The sequence below is a fragment of the Bufo gargarizans genome, chromosome 4, assembly GCF_014858855.1.
Source record: "Bufo gargarizans isolate SCDJY-AF-19 chromosome 4, ASM1485885v1, whole genome shotgun sequence".
Classification (NCBI taxonomy): Eukaryota; Metazoa; Chordata; class Amphibia; order Anura; family Bufonidae; genus Bufo; species Bufo gargarizans.
The window spans coordinates 204394047-204417792 of record NC_058083.1 but is presented as its reverse complement, the minus strand read 5'-3'; the positions used below and the strand labels follow the sequence as shown (position 1 = coordinate 204417792).

At 43.3% G+C, this 23746-nt stretch overlaps 1 protein-coding gene across 7 annotated transcripts in view; it reads right to left on the bottom strand.

Annotated features, from left to right (window-relative positions):
• The window catches only part of TP63 (tumor protein p63), a 54486-nt gene extending 41203 nt beyond the window's left edge, over window positions 1-13283 (bottom strand). For all 7 annotated transcript variants that reach the window (XM_044292230.1, XM_044292232.1, XM_044292235.1 and 4 more), the window contains exons 1-2: window positions 13114-13283; window positions 4342-4596 (exon numbers count right to left, since the gene is read on the bottom strand). In XM_044292230.1, coding sequence (XP_044148165.1) covers window positions 4342-4596; window positions 13114-13155 — 297 coding nt within the window. In that variant the 5' untranslated portion in view covers window positions 13156-13283. The remainder of the gene's footprint in view (window positions 1-4341; window positions 4597-13113) is intronic.
• Window positions 13284-23746: the final 10463 nt, after the last annotated feature.

Genomic DNA, 23746 nt, shown 5'->3' with positions numbered 1-23746 from the left:
ACCACAGATAACACAGTTATAACTCTATGAGTATACACCTGCAGTCCTATGTAACACCACAGATAATACAGTAGTAATTCTCTGAGCACAAATAATGTAGTAGATGGGTGTGAGGCCCCAGAATTCAGAACATACAGTGTGACCTGAGGTCTGGGGGCCAGGATGCAGCAGGGTGGGCCAAATTCTCAATCCACCCCTCAACCCTACCGTGAAACAAATGTGTGTTTGGACATTACATACATCACTACAAAATATACAGTATAATACAGCACCACATACCTCATCCATCCAGTGACATCTCCTGTGATGCAGACTTTCCACAACGATTTCATTCGGAGATAAGACCGCCATGACACCTTCTTTCAGCTGCGTCTCATCTCTGCAGAGTTTTATTATTATTAGTTATTATTATTATATATAATGGCCCCCTCTGTATAATGTATAATAGCCCCTATATATTATATGGGGGGGGGGGGGGGGGTAATTATATATAATAATTATATAGAGGGGCCATTATATATATGTAATAATAATACAGAAGGGGCCATTATATATCCTTATATTACAGGGGGGCCATTATATAATTATACAGAGGGGCCATTATAATAATTATACAGGGAGACCATTATATATTATAATTATACAGAGGGGCCATTATAATAATTATACAGGGGGACAATTATATATTATAATTATACAGAGGGGCCATTATTAATAGGCCCTCTGTTTAAGGAAAATATATAATGGCCACTCTGTATATAATATAATGGCCCCTCTGTGTAATTATTCTATATAATGGCCCCTCTGTACAATATGTAATGGCCCCCATGCTTTCCCACCCCTCCATAGTGCCCCTAGTACTTACACAAAAATAAAATAAAAAAACTTATATACACACACACACACACACACACACACACACACACACACACACACACACATACTCACCTCTCTTCACCTCTTGTAGCCTTTGCTCTCGCGTCCCGGCGCAGGTGGTCAGGAACGCATCACCATGCCCTCCTGCGCTGCGTCATGACGTGAGACCCGGCGCAGGAGGTCGTGGTGATGTAATTGCGATCTCCTGTACTATTATACTGTTTCATAGGCTTCAGGCCTGGCCTAAAGCTTATGAGGCAGAACCGAGGTTATGGGAGCCATAGGCTTCCATCACCCTCATTATACTGCCTGGCGCCCGGCTCTCCTGAGCAATACTTGGCTTGCCCCGGGTGCTGGCAACCCACACTATGCCACTGCCTAGGCCTAGATACAATTCTATGGAGCAGGGTAGTGAAAAACAGCTACACACAGATGGCCACATAAAAGGTATCTGTCCTATGTCTCCCTCGATAGTACTCCTGTTTCTGGCAACTCCTAAAGAAACTGGACTGTCAGCTGATCCAATTTGTTAAAACACAAGTAATGTCTAATGGTCCCATAGTTCATTTTTTTTGCGACATCTTGTTAGCTACTGCCACCAACCTTCAAACACCTCAACTCTGGCAGGACCGGTTAAAGGGGTTATCCGGGGAGGCAGCAAAGCTTTAAAAAACCTCACATACACTATTAATCATAATAGGAAACTGACCCATAACTGTTGCAGCCACATGTGCAGCACTTTTTTTTGCACGTTCCATACCCCCTTATACCGCCCATGCTGCCACAGAACCTCCAGGATGGAGGCGGGTCTTGCCATTTTCAGCATCCTCCTTGACTACTCAAGGGCCCGCTGTCACACGATGTGGGAGTCGTGTCATCATTAGATAGGACATCACTGAATGCAGTAGAGGCACAAGCAGGGTTCAGGAAGATGCAATGGTAGGTGTTGGCAGAAAGATGGTTTAGGCTGTTGGCTTGTACTCTCATAGAGACACCTCAGACAGTGGTTCACTCCCCTTCCCCCACTCAGAGGGAGGGATAGCTGCTTGTTCGGCTGACTTATAGCTAAAGTTTATGATGATGCATAGATGATTCATATACCCATCCGAATATTCTATGTTAATGGAGTGGCTGGGCACAGCTAGTAACATCACTCAGTAGTGTTGGCCCACCAGCTCCTCAGGGGAACAGAGGAGAGGTCAGTATTAATTTGTTAATCTTTATTTTCAAGACCCCTTTAGAAGTCCACATTGACGATCCAGTCATGAGACTGGACAGTAGCTTTAAAGGCGTTGTCCCACAAATAATATTGTAGTTTTCAAACCAGCACTTGGATCTGAATACTTTTTGCAGGTAATTAAAAATGTATTATAGCTACTGAGTTATTTAATGAAATATATCTGTACAGCACCACCTGCTGTCTCCTCTGTTTCTAACTTCTCTGTCCCGCTCATTGAGATGGACGCAAATGCTCAGTTCCATCCTTCAGCTGCCACTAGCTGCAGCAGACAGGACATGTCCTCTCAGAAAGGACACATCTCTGAGCTGCCATCTTGTAGTAAATCTAGTGGAGATATTGGAGCTATGAATGGGGAGATCTTTGCATCCATGTGAGGTACAGGGCTGTTTCTTGCCTTGTTAGAAAGAGGTTGTTATGTACTAGACTATGTGTGTCTTTCATCTTTTACATTAATCAAGGGATACCACCTTTAAAGGACTTTATAGTGTTGCTTGATTGTATTGAGAATTCTGAGGACGACACAACAAGGTTCTTCATAAAATGATTTTCACGAGGCACTCACATGAAACAGGTTCTACAAGTCATATCTGATTGTAGGACATATTTGCAAACAAATATTAGGCAGAAGCTGCTTCGCCTTCCTGCAAAAGGCAGCATCATTTGTGGACTGGCCAGAAAGCTTAGGTGTAGCACGCTCACCAATGTCTTGTCTTTCTGAGGAAGATGGGAGGAGAAAAGGTGAGGGTTGCACATGGGAATCTTTATACTGACAGTGTCTCACCATACAAAGAACAGAATAAATAATGCAATACTAATTACACGTTCTTCATTTCACAGGAGTAATGACACAGTGAACTTGTCAAAGAAACTTAATGTTCGCTTCTTGTCACGTGAGTAGCCCAATTATCTTTTCTTCCTCAGTTTGCAGTAATAACACAGCAACACCCCATACATAAGGTGACACCAAGGAGTCATTGAAGGGGTGCTCTACTATTAAGGCCATTGCTTCTAGCCTCACAAAGGGATTCTATATTGAAGAAACCATTTAAATCCCAGCAAAAGTGAAGAGATTTCTACTTAATATGGAGTAGTAACTTGAAAAGGTCAATAGTAGATGATCTTATCAAAACAGTGCAGCTCTGTCCTTTCTTAGGCTACTTTCACACCTACGTTTTTGCCTGATCCATCAAGGGATCAGCAAAAACGCTTCAGTTTTGATAATTCGACCAGCTGCATCCGTTCTGAATGGATCCGGTTGTATTATCTCTAAAATGACGGATCATGTTGGATCTTGATCAGTATCCCATGATGCACACAAAAACGCTGCATGCAGTTTTTTTCTGTCTGGCATGGGAATGCAACGAAACGGCACGGAATGTATCCTGGTGCACTCCGTTCAGTTCAGTTTTGAACCAAAGCATTTTCCTTCTCCTTTTGAGAACCTATGATAGATCTCAATACCAGAAAGGAAAGCGCAAATGTGAAAGTAGCCTTACCTGATATGTGTACCATGAGATGAACAGATAAAAAAACAAAACATCACGATATTGTGTCACAAGATGTTTATTCTATATGTGTCTATCTGCAGCCGCCCAGTGCTCATCATGTGAATTGCAGCCTGCCAAGGATTTTGCTAGCATGTTGTAATACTGTATTGGTGTTTTTAAGGGGTTGGCCCCTCTCGCACTTTGGTGGCATATCTCTAGAATATGCCACCAATGTCTGATAGTTGTGGGTCTCACAGGTGGGAACGGCACCTATCTCCCAAAGGGGGCCCTGAAAGTGAATGGAAAGTACACCGAGCAAGCACAGCCACCTCTCCATTCACCTCTATGGGAGTTCCAGTGGCGCTCTTCTATTTTCAGCACTCCAATAGAAGTAAATGAAGGGTATCCATGCTTCCGTGGGGCGCCCTCATTCCCTTTTTGGGCCCTGTTCTAGAGATAGGTGCGGGTCTCAGAGGTGGGACCTGCACCTATTGGACACTGGTGGCATATCCTAACGATATGCAACCAAAGTGCAAGATGGGCCAAAACCTTTAACCATTGCCAAACCAGTGGATACATCTGAGCAATGTTATGTCCAAATCTCTTCTCTGTGTCATCATTACCAATAAAATATAACTTCCTTGTCCAAAGTCAAGACCTTTTGGGTGTTAGGCATAAACCTCACATAACATATTGCCATATTTTCTATTTGCACATAGTCTAGCATATCCCGCTTACCGTCCACGTAGCAGACTTGGCCGTGCTGGACTGCTGAAATGAGACATCAAAGCTGTGAGATCCTGGGTAATCAGTATTTGAAGGAATGGCTGGAGAAGGAGACAAGGCATCAAAGGTGGAGCTTGGCTGAGCATATGGAGATGGTGTTGTCACACTGTTCTGTGCATGCTCGTTGGCATAAGGGCTGGTAGAAGAAGAACCATTCTGTATCTGCTGTTCCATACTATTCAGCAGGCCCAAGTTTGTATACTGCGGCTAAAAGAGAGCAGAAGAGTTTCATGAAGCAACGTGAACAAGAAATGCAGCATTTATAGCGTACAAATAGTAAAAATAACATGTTTTACACCCAGGACAGCATAGAGTAAATAAAAAAAAGTTGTATAGTACCAAAATTCTCCTATACCATTCTCCTATGTCTGTATACCTGAAATGATCACCCATGGGATAGTAAAACAATATTACTGTGTCCTAATTATATTTTAGTCTCTATATATACTCTGTCTGTATATTTCAAAGCTACTGGTGTACTAATCAGTTTCCATTGGCCTAGTGCAGTGATGGGCAAACTGAGGCCCTCGGGCTGTTGTAAGACTACAAATCCCATCATGCCCTGCTGTAGGCTGATAGCTGTAGGCAGACTGGGAGTTGGAGTTTTACAACAGCTGGAGAGCCACAGTTTGCCCCCTCCCTGGCCTAGTAAATGTGAAAAGTGCACCATTTTGGCTTATGTTTGACAGGCCACTACGATAACATTTTTTACCATAAAGAAGAGGCAGGTTGCTAAAAAAGGAATTTAAAAAAGAAACATATTCCCAAATTCTAGTGAGAGGGGCCTGGCCTGGGTACATATCTGCATGGCCATGTGGCTTTAGCAGTCTACACTGTGTAAAAAGAAATCTATGCAATGAAATGTACATCTATAAACTATATTAACAGAAATGTAAGCATAGCTAATACAAAATGGGACGGGGTTGGAAATTTGCCATTTGAGGATAATATGCTGTATAAAGAACCTGTCCGACTGCTTAAATGTTAAATACAAACAAGTAAGCCATAATTAATATAGGACTTTCTAAAGAAACAACTGAAAGGCAGGTTTGAAGATCAGCATTTCAAAAGGGCATATTGGGACACTCCCAAGTACATGACTGATCTCCAAAAAGAAGATTAAATGTAAAACTGAAGCGTGTCTAACCTGATCTAAAAAACACCTTACACACGCAAGCGCTAATACATTTTGTGTGTATGCGTGTAGTGGGTCTTGACCCTCAGCAGTTAAGGTAATTCAGACAAAAGACATGTTTAGGAACCATACTGGAAACGCTGCAGTATTGTCTTTCTTCTACTAGTCCAAGATTGTAATCTCAGAATACAGTCTATAAAGTAGGCAAAATGCACCAGGGCCTAGGTTCCCAGATTTTTGTCCTCACGGGGTACACATACCGCCCTCATGCTTTTACAGAGGACACATCAGCGCTCCAGACATCGATATTTTAGTAAATAATTGGAATAACAATTCTGGAGTATCTTTTCTTGGAAATGTGTTCAGTTACTGTTATTCCTTCTAGATACTTATGAGTAAACTGACAGCTGGGTGTTACCATTCTCCTTGTCCGACACTGTCAGCAAGGATTGGTCTGTGGGAGACTGCATAAGGACACAACCCCAACTGGTATTCAATGTATTCATACTACTAAAACAGACATGTTGGGGGAGCCGACAGGTCTTCTTTCATTGTCTGACCATAGCCTTGGAGAACTCATTTGAGTAGGGAGTGTTTGTCTTGGAAACACCGAATATATAAAACTCTATGCACTCCATGGCACTCGTTGCTCTTGTCTAAGCAGTTTGTCTCTCAGAAGGTGACTAAGTCACTATGTTGCTTAATGGGAAGTGTGAATAACCTCCTCCTGAAAGAGATGAGTCAAGCTGTTTCACAAAATGTCTCCATTGTGGTGCTTAATTCCAACTAATCTTTATTATGTCATACAAAGACTTTGCAGATCATAGGGTCTAAGGCTGGAATGGACACTTTTGCAATTCTTAGGTGGAGTTTTTTTTTTTTCCATTATTATCTTAAATGGTTTTTCTCATCTCCAAAAACGATAGTATACCGCTAGGGTAAGCCATCACTTCATGATTGGTGGAGGTCTGACCTCTGGGACTGCCACCAATCCTGAGAATGAAGGGGATGCAGAGCTGGTACTGGTTTTTGACTGGGGATGATTGCAGGTCCCTGCCTGGTGACCTGGGAGCGCTGCTGTGCAGGAAAAACGTAGTGCTGCACCCTAGAGGTCGGTGGCATTTCCTAGCCATGTGTGATGGGGCTGTGAATACGGATCCACAGTATCTGTAAAACAGGCACACAGGACTTCCACAACTGCACCATGACCAAATTCTCAGACTCTGGAAAGGAATTCATAAGGATTAAGTTTCAGAGGGTTAGTAGCAGGCTAGGTGAAATGCCTATATGCCAGACAAGTGTGATGCGCAGAGAGGAGGCCAGCATCAGACGCTCTCACATTGCTCCTCTAACAAAAGACATGTCAACAAGACAGACAGAAGTACTGGGGGCAGGAAGTGGGAAACCAGGTGAAAACCTGAACAAATTCAAGAGCAAAGATCTCATGACAGAATAAACAAATGTCTGGGTCTGACTAACCCTTCACCTGCTGGTGGCATGGCCTTGTGGGGTGACCTTCTAATCATTCATGTAAACCACCTTAAGACTGCATGCTTGCGTTTAAGCTATCTTGTATAGCTGATATTTCATTCAACAGTACGAAATATAACTGGATATACGGTGACAAATAAGGACAAGTAAAATCACAGAATAACAGATGCTTCCTTTAATTCTTAGGCTGAGGTCACATCAGCGTTCAGCCTTTCCAGTTCTCCTGCTCAGTTATAAGAGAAGGAGAACGGAAAGGACGGATTCGGCACATAACTGAGCCTACGAACCCCATAGACTATAATAGGGTCCGTTAGGTTTCTGGGGGTCCAGTAGGCTCCGTTCGGCTCAGTTATGTGCCGAATCCGTCCTTTCCGTTCTCCTGCTCCTATAACGGAGCAGGAGTACGGAAAGGCTATACGCTGATGTGAACTCAACCTTAAGGCCTCTGGGACACAAACTTTTTTTTTTTTCATTTACGTTCCGTATACGGAACCATTCCCTTCAATGGATCCGCAAAAAAAAAACCTGAAGGTACTCCGTATGCCTTCCGTTTCCGTACTTCCTTAAAAAAGATAGAACATGTCCTATTATTGTCCGCATAACGGACAAGGATAGTACTGTTATATCAGGGGCCAGCTGTTCTGTTCCGCAAAATACTGAAAAAGCCATATGGTCGTGTGCAAGAAGCCTTATACTGTGAGTTAACCCATAATGCTCACAAGTCATGTGGGATATACAAGACTTCTATGTTTATTTGGAGTCAAATGTAGAAATGAATTGCATGGAATCCATGCAGCAGACACAGTCTACACATCATGGACTCCTTACCCCTCCACCATGCTTAGGGAGACCTGCCCCCTTACTCATACATACAAGTGAGCCTTGGCCTTGGATAAGGTCTATTCATTAAATGTATACTACCTTAACGGACTGCATGCTTGACACCCACTGACTGGCATGTCAGCTATGTGGTATAGCTAATATTTCATTACAAATGTGTCACCGGTAGTAGAAATACAGGATTGTAACTAGATATACGCTGACAAATAAGGACGAGTAATAGGATATCGAGGAACCTTGTCTTCTAAGAATCTATGTAGACTGCAATGAGGTCAATGTAAGCATTTTCAGACATTTTAGAGAACTTGCAGGTGTTAAATTGGCCGTTGCCGTGCACCATTAAAGTAGCATGCTATTCTAAACACTTTCTATGCCACTTTATCCCAGTGTACCTATAGCACCGGTATTCTCTGACAGTCCTTCCCAGTGAATGGAGAATATGAGTAATGTGCACTTGGACTAAACTGATCAGTGTATTGGAGACCGATGTCTTGCATACTGTATTAGATATAATTTACCTCTATTTTAATTTAAACCGGATACACTGGAGACTAAAATGTTTCCTGGATAGCTCCAACACATACATCTGCAACAGCTTACTCTCTAATGTGGGTACATTACTGCCCCCTGACCGCCCCCTGGGCAGGTATTTATGGGGCAAAGCCTAGACTGTCTCTTGCACATTCCATGTCAAAGAAAAGTCCCTGCAGGGCACAACTGAAAGTTTAAGTTTCAAGAACCCTGATACAAGAATTCGCCTTTAAAGAAGGGTCAAGCCTCGCTACTCAGATACACAGAGAGTGCTACTCATCACATCATTACTACTGGCGTGCTCTTCAGAAAGCAGTCTTCATACTCGGTCTTGTATCTGTAGGCATTGGTGAGCAAGGAGAGTAAATGTAACATGGAAATAGTGGTGCATATTAACGACTGTCATTGTGAATAAATTCAGGACAGGACACTGTTCTTTGTCTTTAAATAGGAGGGAATTGTGTTTTCTAAACAGTGGGCCTGTATGGAGTATAAGTAAAGGCCTAAGAATACAAATGTGCTAACGTCTAGGGGAGTTATTATATTTCAACGAAGCATCATGAGCAAATAGACTGCATGAGATGGAAGGGAATGGAGATGAAAGGACTCTAGGCATCCTCCCACCTGCAGCCAGGTTTCACAAGAGTTTCCCATAACTATCCTGATAATAAAAAGGAAGCACTCTTGAAGCAGCAGCTCAATTCACCCATAGACACCCACCCACATGTGGAACCCCCACCATGATCTATCTGCTCTAGCAAACTTTAAAGCCAGCTTGGCCAGATGATCAACACCATCATGAAGTGGTAGTAATTAACAAATGACAGGATGAGATAATAGTCTGATCCAGGGATGGTCCTAATATCAATAAAGGCCAAAAGTGATGTTCATAAAGCATCTTGCAATACCTTCAAACAACACGGATGTCACTGGAGACAATATGAGTTACAGCAGTACACCTACTATTTGAGGGTCTTACTACCAAAGTTTTAAATCTGAAGTGTTAAAGAGTTTAAAAAGTATAATGATGAGTATACATAACTTAAGGTCTATAGAGGGAGTAAGAAGGACTAGCACATTACACTATATACACACAAAGACCCAGATTTACTAAGCTTGTAGATGACCTAAGCTTAGACTGGCTGTCTAGACCTGCACCAGATTTATCGCAGTGGCTCAGGCTGGACCATAAATGTGGTGCAGGAATGGACACTGACTACCTCTATACCAACTATTGATTGGCTTACTTGGAGACAGAATATTACACCACAATTGTGGAGCAATTTTGATGCAAAACGCCACATATTGGGCCATGCCCATTTCACATAAAGCCCTGCACTTTCCAAGTCGAAAAAAGTGTGGAAACCCTAGTTGTGTCAAATTGCTGCCACTTTTGAGACAGATTTTAGGCACAGACACATTGGGATATTTAGGCCTATGTATGAAAGAAACTAATAACTGTTCTCATAAAACCTTCTGAGAACAACTCTTAATTGTAGGGGTTAGATAAGTGACAACTGCAGAAGTACTGGCAGAACAGCTGTCGAGTCCCTCCCTACATTTGGCACTGTATGGGGCTAAAGCCTGTATTTGCTACATTATAATTCATCACAAAACATCAAAAACAATTGAAAGAAATCTACTCATTTTGATTATTCCACACGTTTAAAATAGGTTTTCCAGAGCAATACAAGATAGTGGCAGTGAGTTCAGAGGAACTTAACAACACCAATCTCAATGACCTTTGTCACTGCCGTTCTGATGCTTCTCTAGTCCCCTGTCTCTCTCCACTTCCTGTCAAACACCAACACACCAGAAATGGCCCCTCAATCACCGATGAGGAGAGTCACCGCCATTAACTAGTGGAGTGGGCCTTTCCTGGCATGTTGAACCAGGATAGGAATGAAGAGCAGGCACTGAAGCAGTGGTGGAATGGCAGTGGAACAGTGAGAGCAAGCATTTATTGTTTTAGGTTTTTAAGCCCCTCTAAGCTCACCAATTTTTACTGCTCTGGAAAACTCATTAGAACCTGATATAACTGTGTACTTTTTGTAAGGTACATGATTTTTTTCTTCTCTGTTCATATCTAAAGCTCAGAATATTGTGCAGTGTATGGTGGGATCTTAGATGATAGGACCTGGAACCTGGCATATGCCATCCTATCTGTGGGTACCATGGTATAAAGTAGGAGGAGCAGAGCAGAGTAGAGTAATATATTCCTGTGGTATTATTGGAAAACATTCAGCATAACTTGCATTTTATTTATGTCCCCTTTTTCCTATGCTGAGGAGTCCAGTGGGCGGTCCTAATTAGGGACTGACATTTATCTCTGCATGCACAGTTATATAAAGGAGGATGTCAATCACTGAGTAGGACCGCCCACATGACTCCTAGGCATAAAAAGAGCAAGGGTGTAAATAAAATACAAGTTGTGCTGAATCTTTTCCCATAAAACTATAAATCAATCTGCTGAGCTCCTTCTCTCTGCCCTGCTGCCTGCAGATTGCACTGCACACACAATGTAACAAGCTCCCTTTAGGCGGTAGCCACATGCTGTATTAGGGCTCCAATTAAATGCCAGATATTTGGCGCCATCATGGGAATACGAGATCTGATCATCATGGCAGTCTGTGGAGTGGAGCTAAACCGCTGTCTGTTTCCAAAGGCAACCAGAGGAATTAAGAAGCAGATATGTACAAGAACAGACATGGAAAAACTGAAGATCACCCAAAAATAGCCAAGCAAAACTATTTGCTAAACCATTTACATTTTATGGAGATTTGTAGGAGGAAATATTGCTGAAAGCAGAAGTGTGCATTTGTTTCTAAGACACCTTGTCTATAAGGTGTCTATATGTCAAACCCACTTAATTATAGTAACATGCCCAAAAAAGACATTTTCATGGCTTCTATTTCAAATGGCTGCTTCCTTTGAATAATCAACTAACAATACCCACATGGTGGTAGCTCGGAACACATAAGGGTATGTTAGAAGTACAATTTCTTCCATTTTTCTAGTGGTATGAGAATGGAAAAAAGATGGGGGTGGAGGAAAGCTTGACAGGCTGAAATTCCTTTCCTCCCAGCCCCCTGGACAGTATTACTGCCTTAATCCCCCAATCTTAGCCCCTGCTTCCTCTCATCTTCTAAAATGTATCCACTGCCACCATAAAGTGTTTAAGACTTAGGTTACAACACCTTTACTTCTTATAGTCAGAACCTGAAGCAATCTATATGAAGCCTAAGAGACCGAATTAACACTGGCATTTTCTTACAGTTAGGGAAAAATCCATAACTTAATATATATATATATATATATATATATACACACACACACATACATACACACACACACACACACACATACATACACACACACACACACACATTTTAATTAAATATGTAGCAAAAACAGTCCCCATTGAGGACCCAAGTATTATAAAACTGAGGACAAATATGAAATGTTGAAATTTTTGAATTTGATCCACTGTCTTTGACATTAATGTTAAACAATGGTGACCGAAAGTTATTCCTCTTTAGTGGACAGGAGACCATGCTCTCTCATTTAGGACATTCTAGAGTGATAAGACGAGTGTGAACAAGGCCATCACTGTATTGGTTCTCAAAGAGTAGTTCCTTCTGTCCATGTTATAAAATAATTCTTACTTCTGGAGCAATGCATTGCAAGTAAAGAAGCCTTGACAATTGAAGCTGATGCATCCGTATCAGGGGTACCTGAATCAGTACGGCTTTTACTAATGAATAATGGGGTCAAGGTTCTTCACAAATGCAGCATAGTTGCTTTAGAGAATGCTGACAACTTATGAGCCGTTTTACCCTAAATGGAGATGGTCTGTACATCATAAACCCATTGAAACACTGGAAATGTGCCCGACATTATGAAAGTCTGTCACAAAGGGCTGACCAGTCTCGCTCAAAATTTGGAAAAGGAGAGCTGTTAATTGTTGGTTTTTCACCTTGCCATTAAACCTTAGGTAAATAATCTTTCTACATTTGACACCTCATTAGACACCAATGCAATCCTTCACAGGGCAGCCCTTAGATCACCATGAACAACACCTCTGTTTCCACCTGCGTCTAGAACAAACACCATCACCGCTAACAATTCACACAGAAATCTTTGGAAAAGTTCCAGGGCTATAAAATACTACTCAAAATAAAAAGTCTTTGAAAACTTGTAATCAAACCATATGTACTTAAACCTTAGAAAGGCTTTTTTTTTTTTTTTTAATCCTGTAACAATCACTCGCTAATCATTCCAAATGCATTGCTCTGCCGTCGCCGAGTTGCACAACTCCAGGTCATTCTGGCCATTCAAATGAGGCGCAGCAGCTGCACTTTTACTGTTAGACTCTGGAATGTCACATCAGGCGTTCAAGATCATCCGGGACTTAACGGAGTTAGTTTTTCATGAAGCATGCACACAAATGTATAAATTCTTATTTATGGCAAAAACTTATCATTTGCTTAGGAATACTACATACAAATTTAAATTATAATCATGGAAAAATTGCTTCATTCCAAACTGAAATCCACAGAACACACATTGAAAAAAAAAAAAAAGTGTGTATAATATATATATATATATATATATATATATATATATATAAAAATCTCAGCCACCTGAGTTTAGAAGCTGTATAAATCCATATAGACACTATATATATATATTAGCATATAATGAATATTGCATTGATAATACATTACCTCGTTATACTGAGCCTGGGCACTACTTTCCAGGTACAACATCTTTGCTGTAAGGTTAATCAGAGATGCTGTCCTTACTTCAGGCTCCAGGATCTTTGTACACCCCCCTGAATGGCCCAAAGCAGGTACAGGTCTTGCAAGAAGACACCACAAAGAATGAAGTTTCTCCCCCACTGTCTGTCACATCATTTATTTAAAACTCTGTTTATATATACACCTGGATTCAGGAGCGGAGAGGCGGAGCCCTGTCCTCATACCTGTCCAATCTGTCAAAAGTTCCACCTTGGTCCCAGCCTCTCCCACCTCACTAGGTAGTTAAAATTCCTTAAAAAAAAAACTCTGCACAAAAGAGACAGACAAAAGGGATGTGGGGGCCATCTACACATGGCACTGGTGGCAATATTGCACATAAAACAGTGTCACTGCCGAGCCTAGCTGCACTCACACATCATTTGCTACAAAGTCAGCAAGATTTTTATAAACCTTTTTTAAATGCAATACCTCATACAGAGGTAAATGGCACATTTGTGCATATATATATATATATATATATATATATATATATATATTTTGTATACACACACACACATTCTTTTGGGGGGGGGGGGGGGGGGTTTGAACAAAAACTTTGTAACCCACTTTTGGGTGGTGCTGCGCCGTGTCAATAAATGTTGGAGAATAGATGCAGTCATATGACATATTCTATATCCTGTATTTTGCATGTGATGAAAGTCGCATGGCCCTTCACCCCCTTTAGGCCACAGTGCTAGCTTGCTCTGGATGACTGTATAAAAGTCCCAGTGATTTTAATGGACACCATGCAATGTGGCGATGCAGAGTCCTTCCCCCCGCTGATTGCAGAAGCTCCCAGCAGACCACACTGGTCGGCTAGTCATCAGGGGTCCTAGTGAAAGAAAAGGGATCGTTTAGACCAGGCATCTCCACTGACCACTTGTCACCGATAGCACTATGGTATTATGAAACATAAGGGGAGAGTTTAGTAAGAAAAATGGGCCAAATTCCATACAACAAATTTGTTATGGGTTTCACAGTTTTTGCATGTACTGCAACAATTTTAAAATATAGGATCTTCACAATAGTTAGTCATACCAAAAGAATGTTAGACACCTGGTCCAATAGGGTAGTCTCCACATTTATCTCAGACCATCTCGTTTTAAGAGGGGCTGAAACAAATCTACATGTAGAAAACTATTCACACATGACCCAAACTCCATTGTGGGGAAAGACTGGCACATATACAGGTGCCTAAGGGAATCTGTCACCAGTGAGATCCCTATCCAACTGTCTAAAATATAGACACATAGCTGTGGTTCACCTGATTAAAATGCTGTTTTTCTTTTATTGATCTGCGGCTCCATTCCCGAGTTATGATACTTTTCTTAAGAGGAAAATTAGGCCTTTGGTGCAATAAGTGTGTCACCATTGCTCTTGTTGCACCCAAGCTCCACTCTTACACCATAAGGGCTCATTCAGAAGACGGTCTATGTTTTTGCGGTCCTCAAAACATGGATACCGGCCATGCGAGTTCCGCATTTAGCAGAACAGTACGGCCAGCCCTATGATAGAATTACTCTTATGGCCAACTTTACTGAGGCTGCCATTCTCAGAAAATAAGACTAAAACTGAGGTGATTAGAACAAACAAAATACTACTGTTACAGAGACAATATTCCCCACATCACAGAACTTGAGACTCCTACAGCAACCACATAATGCCTGAAGCAAGATCACAAACCGAAATGTATGACATATTTTCATGAGATGGAGTTCATTTATCACAACATGCAGAGGGTTTACATTGGTGTAGATTGCACCTAAACACTCAAGAGGTGCAGCAGATTCTAGTAAACTATAGTATTCAAGGTATAAAAGTGCCACATAAGTGGATAAATAAAAACAGAAGTGCATAGAATACCATGAATCGTCTCCCTGCTTTCTGGGAAGCTGGACCGCCTCCAGTATGGTCAATATTATAGCTCCCAGAGTAGTGTTCACCTAGATTTCACAGTTGAGATATCTTAAACCCATAAAATAGATAGAATCGCAAATGAAAACAGGCAGTAATGATATAAAATATTTATTTATACACTAAAGAAAATTTAACTTTTTATGATAAGTCATATCGAATATCCATAACAGACAGTCATAGTGAAAAGAGAATGTATTGAATGATTTATTGCTTACTCAAAAGTAAGGGGCTATTCTGAAAGGTCTTGTTCTTTATCTGCTCATAGAAGTAGGCCCAGCCTCCAACTTAGCCCTAGTATGGAGCAATGCCTCCAGTGTTCTTGAAGGAAAGTCCAGGACGTGAGTAAAGGAAACCCGAGGGCACAGGTGACTAATGTAGCAACGCTGTCATCAGCCAAAGCTGTCAGGCCCATCTCTTTTGTGACTGTGTGTCCCCATCTATGTCTGCCCTATTGTGTATTCCTGCCCGCCTTTGTCTGCTTGTTATCCTCGTCTCTGAACTCTGGCTGTCCCTTGTGATTCTGATTTTCTGATCACAGACTGTCTCCTGACTACTGTTGTGTGCCCCTCTTGTTCAGTCATCAACATGATCCCATACATAGTTTTCCAATTGTACAGATAAAGTGACGTGACCTGTCATCTCTGAAGCCAGTCATTGGCTGCAGGGGCACATGTGGCCATGTCCATCCCTCGGCTGATAGTAAACCAGCTGGGGACAGGAGTATGAAGGAAAGTGAGCTAGTGGGAAGAACTTTTTAGTGTGGCGGTGCAGGTTCAGGGGCTTCTATTAACAGTTAAAGGGGTTGTGCAGACCATATATATTGATGACCTAGTCTGAGGATGGGTGGTGGTTCGACACCTGGCACTCCCGCTGATCAGCTGTTTGAAGAAGAGGCAGCGCTCCATGCGAGTGCTGCTTCCACTTCATTACACTGCACTGCCGACACATCAGAGACAAAGGGCAGTGTAAGGATGAGCCCTGGCTCCATTCACTTGTTATTACACTACGTCCCCACTGTAGAGAACACGAGGCATAGTGTGATGAACAGGAAGCAGCACTCGCACAGAGTGCCTCCTCTGCTTAAAACAGCTGATCGGTGGGGGTGCCTGATCAGATATTGATGACGTCTCCTGACAACAGGTCACCAATATATATGGCCTGCACAACCCCTTTTAAATTGCTGGAAGACCACTTTAGATTAAGGTCAGCTGAAGGCGCCAATTTAAGGAGGAACAGTCATCCATTTTAATGTGTATGGGGATGTCCTGACTCTCTCCAGACAAACGCCATCAGAGGAAAGTTGGATGTTTACATGCCCAATCTTTTTGTTCTCAAGGAAGATAAGCGGTCATCAGTGGTGTCTGCCCGTGGCTTAATCCTTACCCCTATTGAGAAAACAAAAACGCTGCGCTGAGCAGAGCATACATGTTTATAGGGGCTCTGGAAGGAATAGCATCTATCTCATTTGCATGGCTAGCTTCATAGTGAAAATAATGTACATGGTGTTGTGATAATTGTTCACCTACAGGGATTCCAGCTTTCATCTTAACATTGATATAAAGAAATCCTCCTTACAAAATCCATTTTTACTCAAATTCAAAAAAAATAATTGTGCGACTGTACCATGCAGCTCTCATCCTTTCCTCCGTTATGTAGATACAACACTTATCCACGTGTATGACTTATAGGTAACAAGAAAATATATTTTCTCTGCCTGAGAGAGGATTCATAAAAGAATGCATTATAGGAAAGTTACTTAAAGGGAATCTGTCACCTCTACTATGCTACCCTCACTGAGCGTTTCTAAATGTGCTAGCGGCCATCTAGCAACCCATGTCCTCAGCTCTATACCCAAAAACCAGGTGACAGGTTCCCTTTAAGTAACTGACAAAACTGGGGGATCGAGGAAGGTACGAGTTTGAAATTCTTTAAATAAAGGACCTAAATCTAGAAATATTAAAGGAACCTTCAATTCGATATTTGGAGAATAGCCCAACATCATGGTGTTAGTGTTTATGACACCTTTCACAAACAACGGTCTCCTTATGCGGGATACAAAAAAAGAGGATACAATACAGCACACTCACTGGTCACCTGGGTAGTTCTGGTGACAAGTCAAAGTGCTAGCAAACCTTCTGTGCCTTCATTGACCTGCCACTGGGCATAAAAAGCAAGGCTAGGTCAGCTAAGCTGTATGTCAATCAAGGCAGAGTCGGCGTACCGAAGAATTTGGCAACCGGGGAGGGTCCTTTCTCTGGCACCCCTAATACTTTAAAAAATTGTACCCCCTCACAGTAGTATTGCCTGCATTGTACAACCTTCACAGTAGTTTTGTCCAGATATGTGCCGCCTCACAATAGTTATGCCCACTGTGCCCACTCACAGTACTAATGCCCTCATTGTACAACTTTCACAGAAGTTATGCCCACATTGTGCCTCCTTAAAGTACTTATTCCTTCATTGTGCCCCCTTCACAGTAGTTATGCTGTGCCCTATTCACAGTAGTAATGCCCTCGTTGTACCCCTTTCACAGTAGTTATACCCTCTCTTTTCCCTCTTCAGAGTAGTTATGCCCTTACTGCGCCCCATAACAGCCATGCCCCTTCACATTAGTAATGCCCTGTTTGCCCTATTCATAGTAAAAATCCCAATTGTGCCCCCTTCGTAGTAGTAATGCCCATTGTGCCCCATTTGTAGTAGTAATGCCTCTGTGCCCCTCCATGGTAGAAATGCCCATTGTGCCTCCTTCACAGTAGTAAAGCCCTCTGTGCTCGCTTCACAGTAGCTCACCTCCAGCTCTCCCCTGCAGACACAGATCGCTCTGCAGCACTGTGTGAGAGAAGCACAGGCAGATTTCCAGGCTGCAGGCTGAATGGTGGAGCAGGGAGAAGTCTCCCTGCTTCATTATTCAGTGCGGGAGAGAGTGTAGGAAGCTGAGTGACAGGACTGCAGCTCCCGGCGCTCCAGCAATGAACGCCTCCATCTGCATTGAAGGAAGCGCTCATTGCCCGTTCCCCCTTTGCACGCCACTGGCGCGTACTAACAGCGGGGCACTGTAAGTACCACCCCCACTAGAAACCCCCAACAGAATTCAGTTTTTTTTTTGTTTTGTTTTTTAATCTTGGATAATAAAGTGGCAGATTTTATCAGGGGCATGGGTAGGAAGGCTTATGCCATGAAAAACTAATGATAGATTCCCTTTAAATTCTTCCATCCTTCTAAACCTGTGATGGTCAATTATAATTGCAATTTGTAATTCTCTGGGAACTGATTTTTTTATGACGTAATCCTCTGTCTTTAAAAGGGTTGCACAAGAATGGGACCTATAAAGGAAAGATAACTTAGGGGGCATTCACATCACTGTTTAGTTTTCCGTTCTTCTGATCCGTCAGAAGAAGAGAGGAGAAAGATTAAAAAAAACAGTATCTTGTAAAAAAAAAATTATAAATGGATCCTGTTGCAGCAGTTGTCATCAGTTTGAGCCATTTCCACCCGAGATCCGTTTTTTAGATGGGGAAAAAAAAGTCCTGCACGCAGAAGAGCGGAAAGCTAAACGGTAATGCGAATGCATCCTTGCCTGCTTCCTTGCGCCTGCGCCACATTCCTACATGCCTGCGATGCTCTGCTGGGCTCCCTTGATTTCAACATCTGGTTTGACATTCCTGCAGCCACTCACTGGCCGTGGCGGTGACAGGTTTCCCCTTACGTCGTGATAAATGGTCACAAGACGCAAAGGAATAACCAAAACCATGACTTTAAAAAAAAAAAGTTCTAACAAATCAACTGATGTCAGTAGGTCTGCTTCTGGCTATATATTTTCACTGGCCACAACAGCGGAGCAGTCATTTTAGAGCAGGAAAGTAATAATAGGTTACAATCTGCGGCGGGTGCCTCCCCCCAGGGACCTTTAAGATGGAAAAAAGCACTTGTTGTGTTTGAATGCCAGAGTGGTGTAGGGTAGCCTTAATGTCCCTCAATGTTGGTGCAATGGTCACAGTGCTCCTACATGGATACACTGGACCCAAGGCGTTGGCTCCGCATCAATGAAAAAGGGAGGTTTGTTGATGAAAGGGATGATGAAATAAATTGAGTCCAGGCCTTGTGGTGAAGTTGATAACAGCTTTACTTTCAATAAACGTTTCTCCAAGCAGTTTACAGACTTTATCTCGGTTCCAGCAGGGGTTAGCATGAACTCTGGAAGGCAAACTCCTCTCTGCTACGTCAGTTGCTCTTTGGCTCTGCTGTGCTAACAGGCTGGCTATAAAACTCCGCTTATTCTTTATGCTGTACTTCACTGTATAATCTGGTCTGTCTCTAGCTTTGTCCAAGGAACACTTTACTCCTGGTCTCTGAGGCTTCAGGCTTCTGCCTCCATGTCCAGCTAAGCTGAAGGAGCTCCAGCTGGCCTAGACAGGGGGTAAACTAGACTAACTCTAAACTTAACTCCTCCCTCCCTGCAGCAAGTGGGACACGCCCACCATACCACAGAGGGGGGTGTTAGAATGAAATAGAGGGCTCCATTCTTTGTAACTGAAGCTCTGCCATTTATGCTGCCACCTGCTGGTAAATCAGGCATATTACGCTTGAACATAAACAGTTGCAAAATATGAGATGAACAATATGCAGGACCTGGAAATACACAAATGACACGTGGCTAACCATAGAAGATAGTAGCGGAATGCAGAAGTGGTAATGCCACTCTGGGGTAGAGTTGTTGCGATACCAATTTTTTGATTCGGTTTCGATACCATGAAAAAGTATTGCGATACTCGATACCATTCGATACCACGCGAAAAAAATAAACAAAAAAAGCCACGTGCATTCCTCATTTTTAAAAATGGCGAATCGCGCAGTTTTTATTTTATTTTTTCTGTTCCGGCATTCACCACCTAGATTTTTTTTTATATATTTTAATAGTTTGGACTTTTCTGACGTGGCGATGTAATATGTTTATTATTTAAATATTTTATATGTGAAATTGGGAAAAGGGGGTGATTTATACTTCATATTTTAGTGTTTTTTGTTTGTTTTATTTACACTTTTTATTTAATGACTATTTTCCCCTTAGGGGCTAGAACCTGGGATCTTTCATCCCTTTTCCTATTCAGCCTGATAGATCTCTATTAGGGTGAATAGGACTCCACACTGTCCCTGCTGCTCTGTGCACACAGCATCAGGGATGTTACCATGGCAACCAGGGCTTCTGTAGCGTCCTGGCTGCCATGGTAACCGATCGGAGCCCCAGGCTTACACAGCTGGGGCTCCGATCAGAAGCTGCCACTGCACCACCAATGAGGGGGGGGGGGGGAAGAGGTCCCTGTGGCCACTGCCACCAATGATTTTAATACTGGGGGGTTGAGAGGGGCCGGCACACTGTGCCACCAATGATCTTAATGGGATGGGTGGGTTGAGGGGGGGGGGGGGGCAATGATAACTACCTCTTTATACAGGAGGCGGGTACTGGCAGATCAGCGGCAGTTAACTGCCGCTGATCGCAGCTCCCTGTCAGGGGCAGGGTGCCGGCAATGCGATTCTGCTGCCGGCACCCGCCTCCTGTATGTGTTAAAGACTGACTACTGTATATGAGTCCAGACTTTCACTATCAGGCCACACAGAGCGGCGCCCAGCAATGTCCCAGCACTCACCATTAGTCCTGGGCGCCGCTCCGTTCGCCTGCAGTGCTCCATTACTGTCTCCTGTCCTGCTCCACATGCTGCTGATTACTATCGGAGCGATGGGAGGAGACATCAGATTCACTAGTGGGCGTTCCTTCTCCCTGGCTGTCGCGCTGTCCAATCGCAGCGCAGGGAGATGGAACGCCCACTAGTGAAGCTGATGTCTCCTCCCATCGCTCCGATAGTAATCAGCAGCATGTGGAGCAGGAGAGGAGACAGTAATGGGGCACTGCAGGCGAACGGAGCGGCGCCCAGGACTAATGGTGAGTGCTGGGGCATGGCTGGGCGCAGCTCTGTGTTGAAATAATCCTATCATTGGTGGCGCAGTGCGCCCGCCCCTCCTCCGCCCCTCTCTTCTCATTGCCGGCGCTGCCCCTCCTCCGCCCCTCGCTTCTCATTGCCGGCGCTGCCCCTCCTCCGCCCCTCGCTTCTCATTGCCGGCGCTGCCCCTCCTCCGCCCCTCGCTTCTCATTGCCGGCGCTGCCCCTCCTCCGCCCCTCGCTTCTCATTGCCGGCGCTGCCCCTCCTCCGCCCCTCGCTTCTCATTGCCGGCGCTGCCCCTCCTCCGCCCCTCGCTTCTCATTGGTGGCAGCGGCAGCAGCAGCACAGGGGGAGGGAGGACAGCTTCCTTCTCCCCGTGCTGCTGAGAGAGAACATGAGCGCGCCGATAGCAGCGCGCTCATGTTCAGAGATACTAGACTGCGCAGAAGCGCAGCCCAGTATCGAAAAAACGGAAATCCCGGTATCGTATCGATACCGGGACAAAAGTATCGATTGGGTATCGAAATTTCGATACCCGCAACAACCCTACTCTGGGGTGTTACAAATCACACCTTACATGCATCATGGAATTCTTTTCCAACTAGGATGGGTCAACTCTAATGTATCTACCTATGACAGGCGGTCACTAACATTTAAAAGAAATGACAGAAAACAGAAACCAGCTTAGAGGATCTAGCTCATCAAAAATATGGCTTACCTGTGAACATGTGGATCCTTTGTGCCTCCCACCACTCTTCACTCAGCCTAGGAAAAGCAGAGAAGGCAGCGGTAAGCACCGTTGCCTTCTCAAACAGCAGAGCGGAGGAGGTCCAGGATGTCGAATCAGTATAAAAATCTTGGAAAAACCATTCAAGTATATATTCACCTAATTATGCTAATCAGTTAAGAAACCATATCTGAGTAAAATATTTAAAGGGGTTGTCTGGGCTTTTACTATTGATGACCTATCCTCATGATAGCTCATTAATATCAGATAGGCCGGGGCTGCCGGGCGCTTGAGGAGACTGCTCGTGCAGTGCGCACGTGCCATCTCCCTTCTCTCTTCCTGTCCGTTGTTGCAGTCAATGGCAAAGACCCTAGACAGCAGCAGGCAGGAAGAGAAAAGGCATGTCTCCTCACACAGCTGATCAGTGGGGGTGCTCGGTGTTGGACCCCCGCCGATCTGATACAGATGACTTATCCTGGGGATAGGTCATCAATAGTAAAAGCCCGGACAACCCCTTTAATATGACGTGGTTCTGCTTCATCTACCAAAGACAAATACATAATGGATATAATGTTAATCAATAATCCCACCAGATACACTTGTTAATAAAAGCAGAAACATTCCACAAAACGGTTACCTGTAGACAGTCATACAAAGCAGTGCAGCCTTTATTGTCGGGAAATACTGAGCATACAATCACAGGGCCGATGCCTCGCCCAGATAGGAGTGTGCCATCTCCCTGTGCAAGTCACAATAGGGCTGCCCTCTGACCTTCTCTAAACATCTGCACTTGCAGGCCCTTTCAGCACTAATAGTTTACCTTGTATCTTGGCAAACCGCCTCTGGGGCTAATGGGGATGTTACTGAAGTGCCTGCTACAGATAACAGGGTGAAAACCTGGAGCTAGCAACCTTTCTATATTGTGGTCAGAGCACTAATATACTAGATATTTCACAGCGTAATTAGAATTTACAAGGAAACTCCACCTTGGAGCTATGTGAAAGCATATATTAGGGAACGGCATAAACAGCAAATGCCAAATCTGTTACCCAAATCACTGAAACAGGAGCAACCTGGTAGGAGGGCAGGGCGGCAATGGCAAATTAAAATTCCTCCCAGAGAACACATTGCAACATCCCTTTGGATCTCCTCGTAGACTCCATAAAATGGCGTTGAGATGCTACTGACAGTACTGGAAGGAATATTAACTTATCAATGTTGCCTTCTCTTAGCTACGTGAATTGCTCCAGTCAGAAAAGTTTGAGTTAAGCCTCATTCACACGTCAGTGTTTCACGGACGTGTGCTGTACGTGTTCTCCACGGAATGCGAGTATTCAGACATCAGTGTTTTAGTACGGTCCGTGTTTTTAGCACGGATGCATGCTCTATTTTGTCCGTGTTCACGGATCCATCATATCCATTATAGTCTCTCGGTGCCATCCGCGTTGCAGCCGTGTTTCACGGATCATTAAGAAGAGATGCTTTGAAAATGATTTTTTAGCTGTTCAGTGTCAGTGAAACACGGGTGGCAAAAGAGGACACATAGACCCAACACGGATCCTTCACGGTCAGCTTCACGGATGCATCACTGACCACCTGCTCACGGATTTCAGCACAGACACGGACGTGTGAATGAGTCTTTAAACAGATAACTTTCAGTTACCAGATATACTGTAATGTAAATCCCTAATATATGGGTGTGTAGAGCCGACCCTCAAATTGCTATATCAAGTCCTGGCACTGAAATATTTAGGATTTCCATCCTCTGACCACATGTAATTGACCAAAGTAAAACAAAACCCATAATCAAAATAATTAATATTGCATATTAATGGTTACTAAAAAGTTAGAATGATTGATCAGAGACATAAAAGAAAACGCTCCAAGGGCAAATAGTTGGCATTAACAAAATGAAATATTATCCCAGAGACTACCACTAGATTATTTGAGTATACTACACTTTTAATGGCTCAATGAAAGC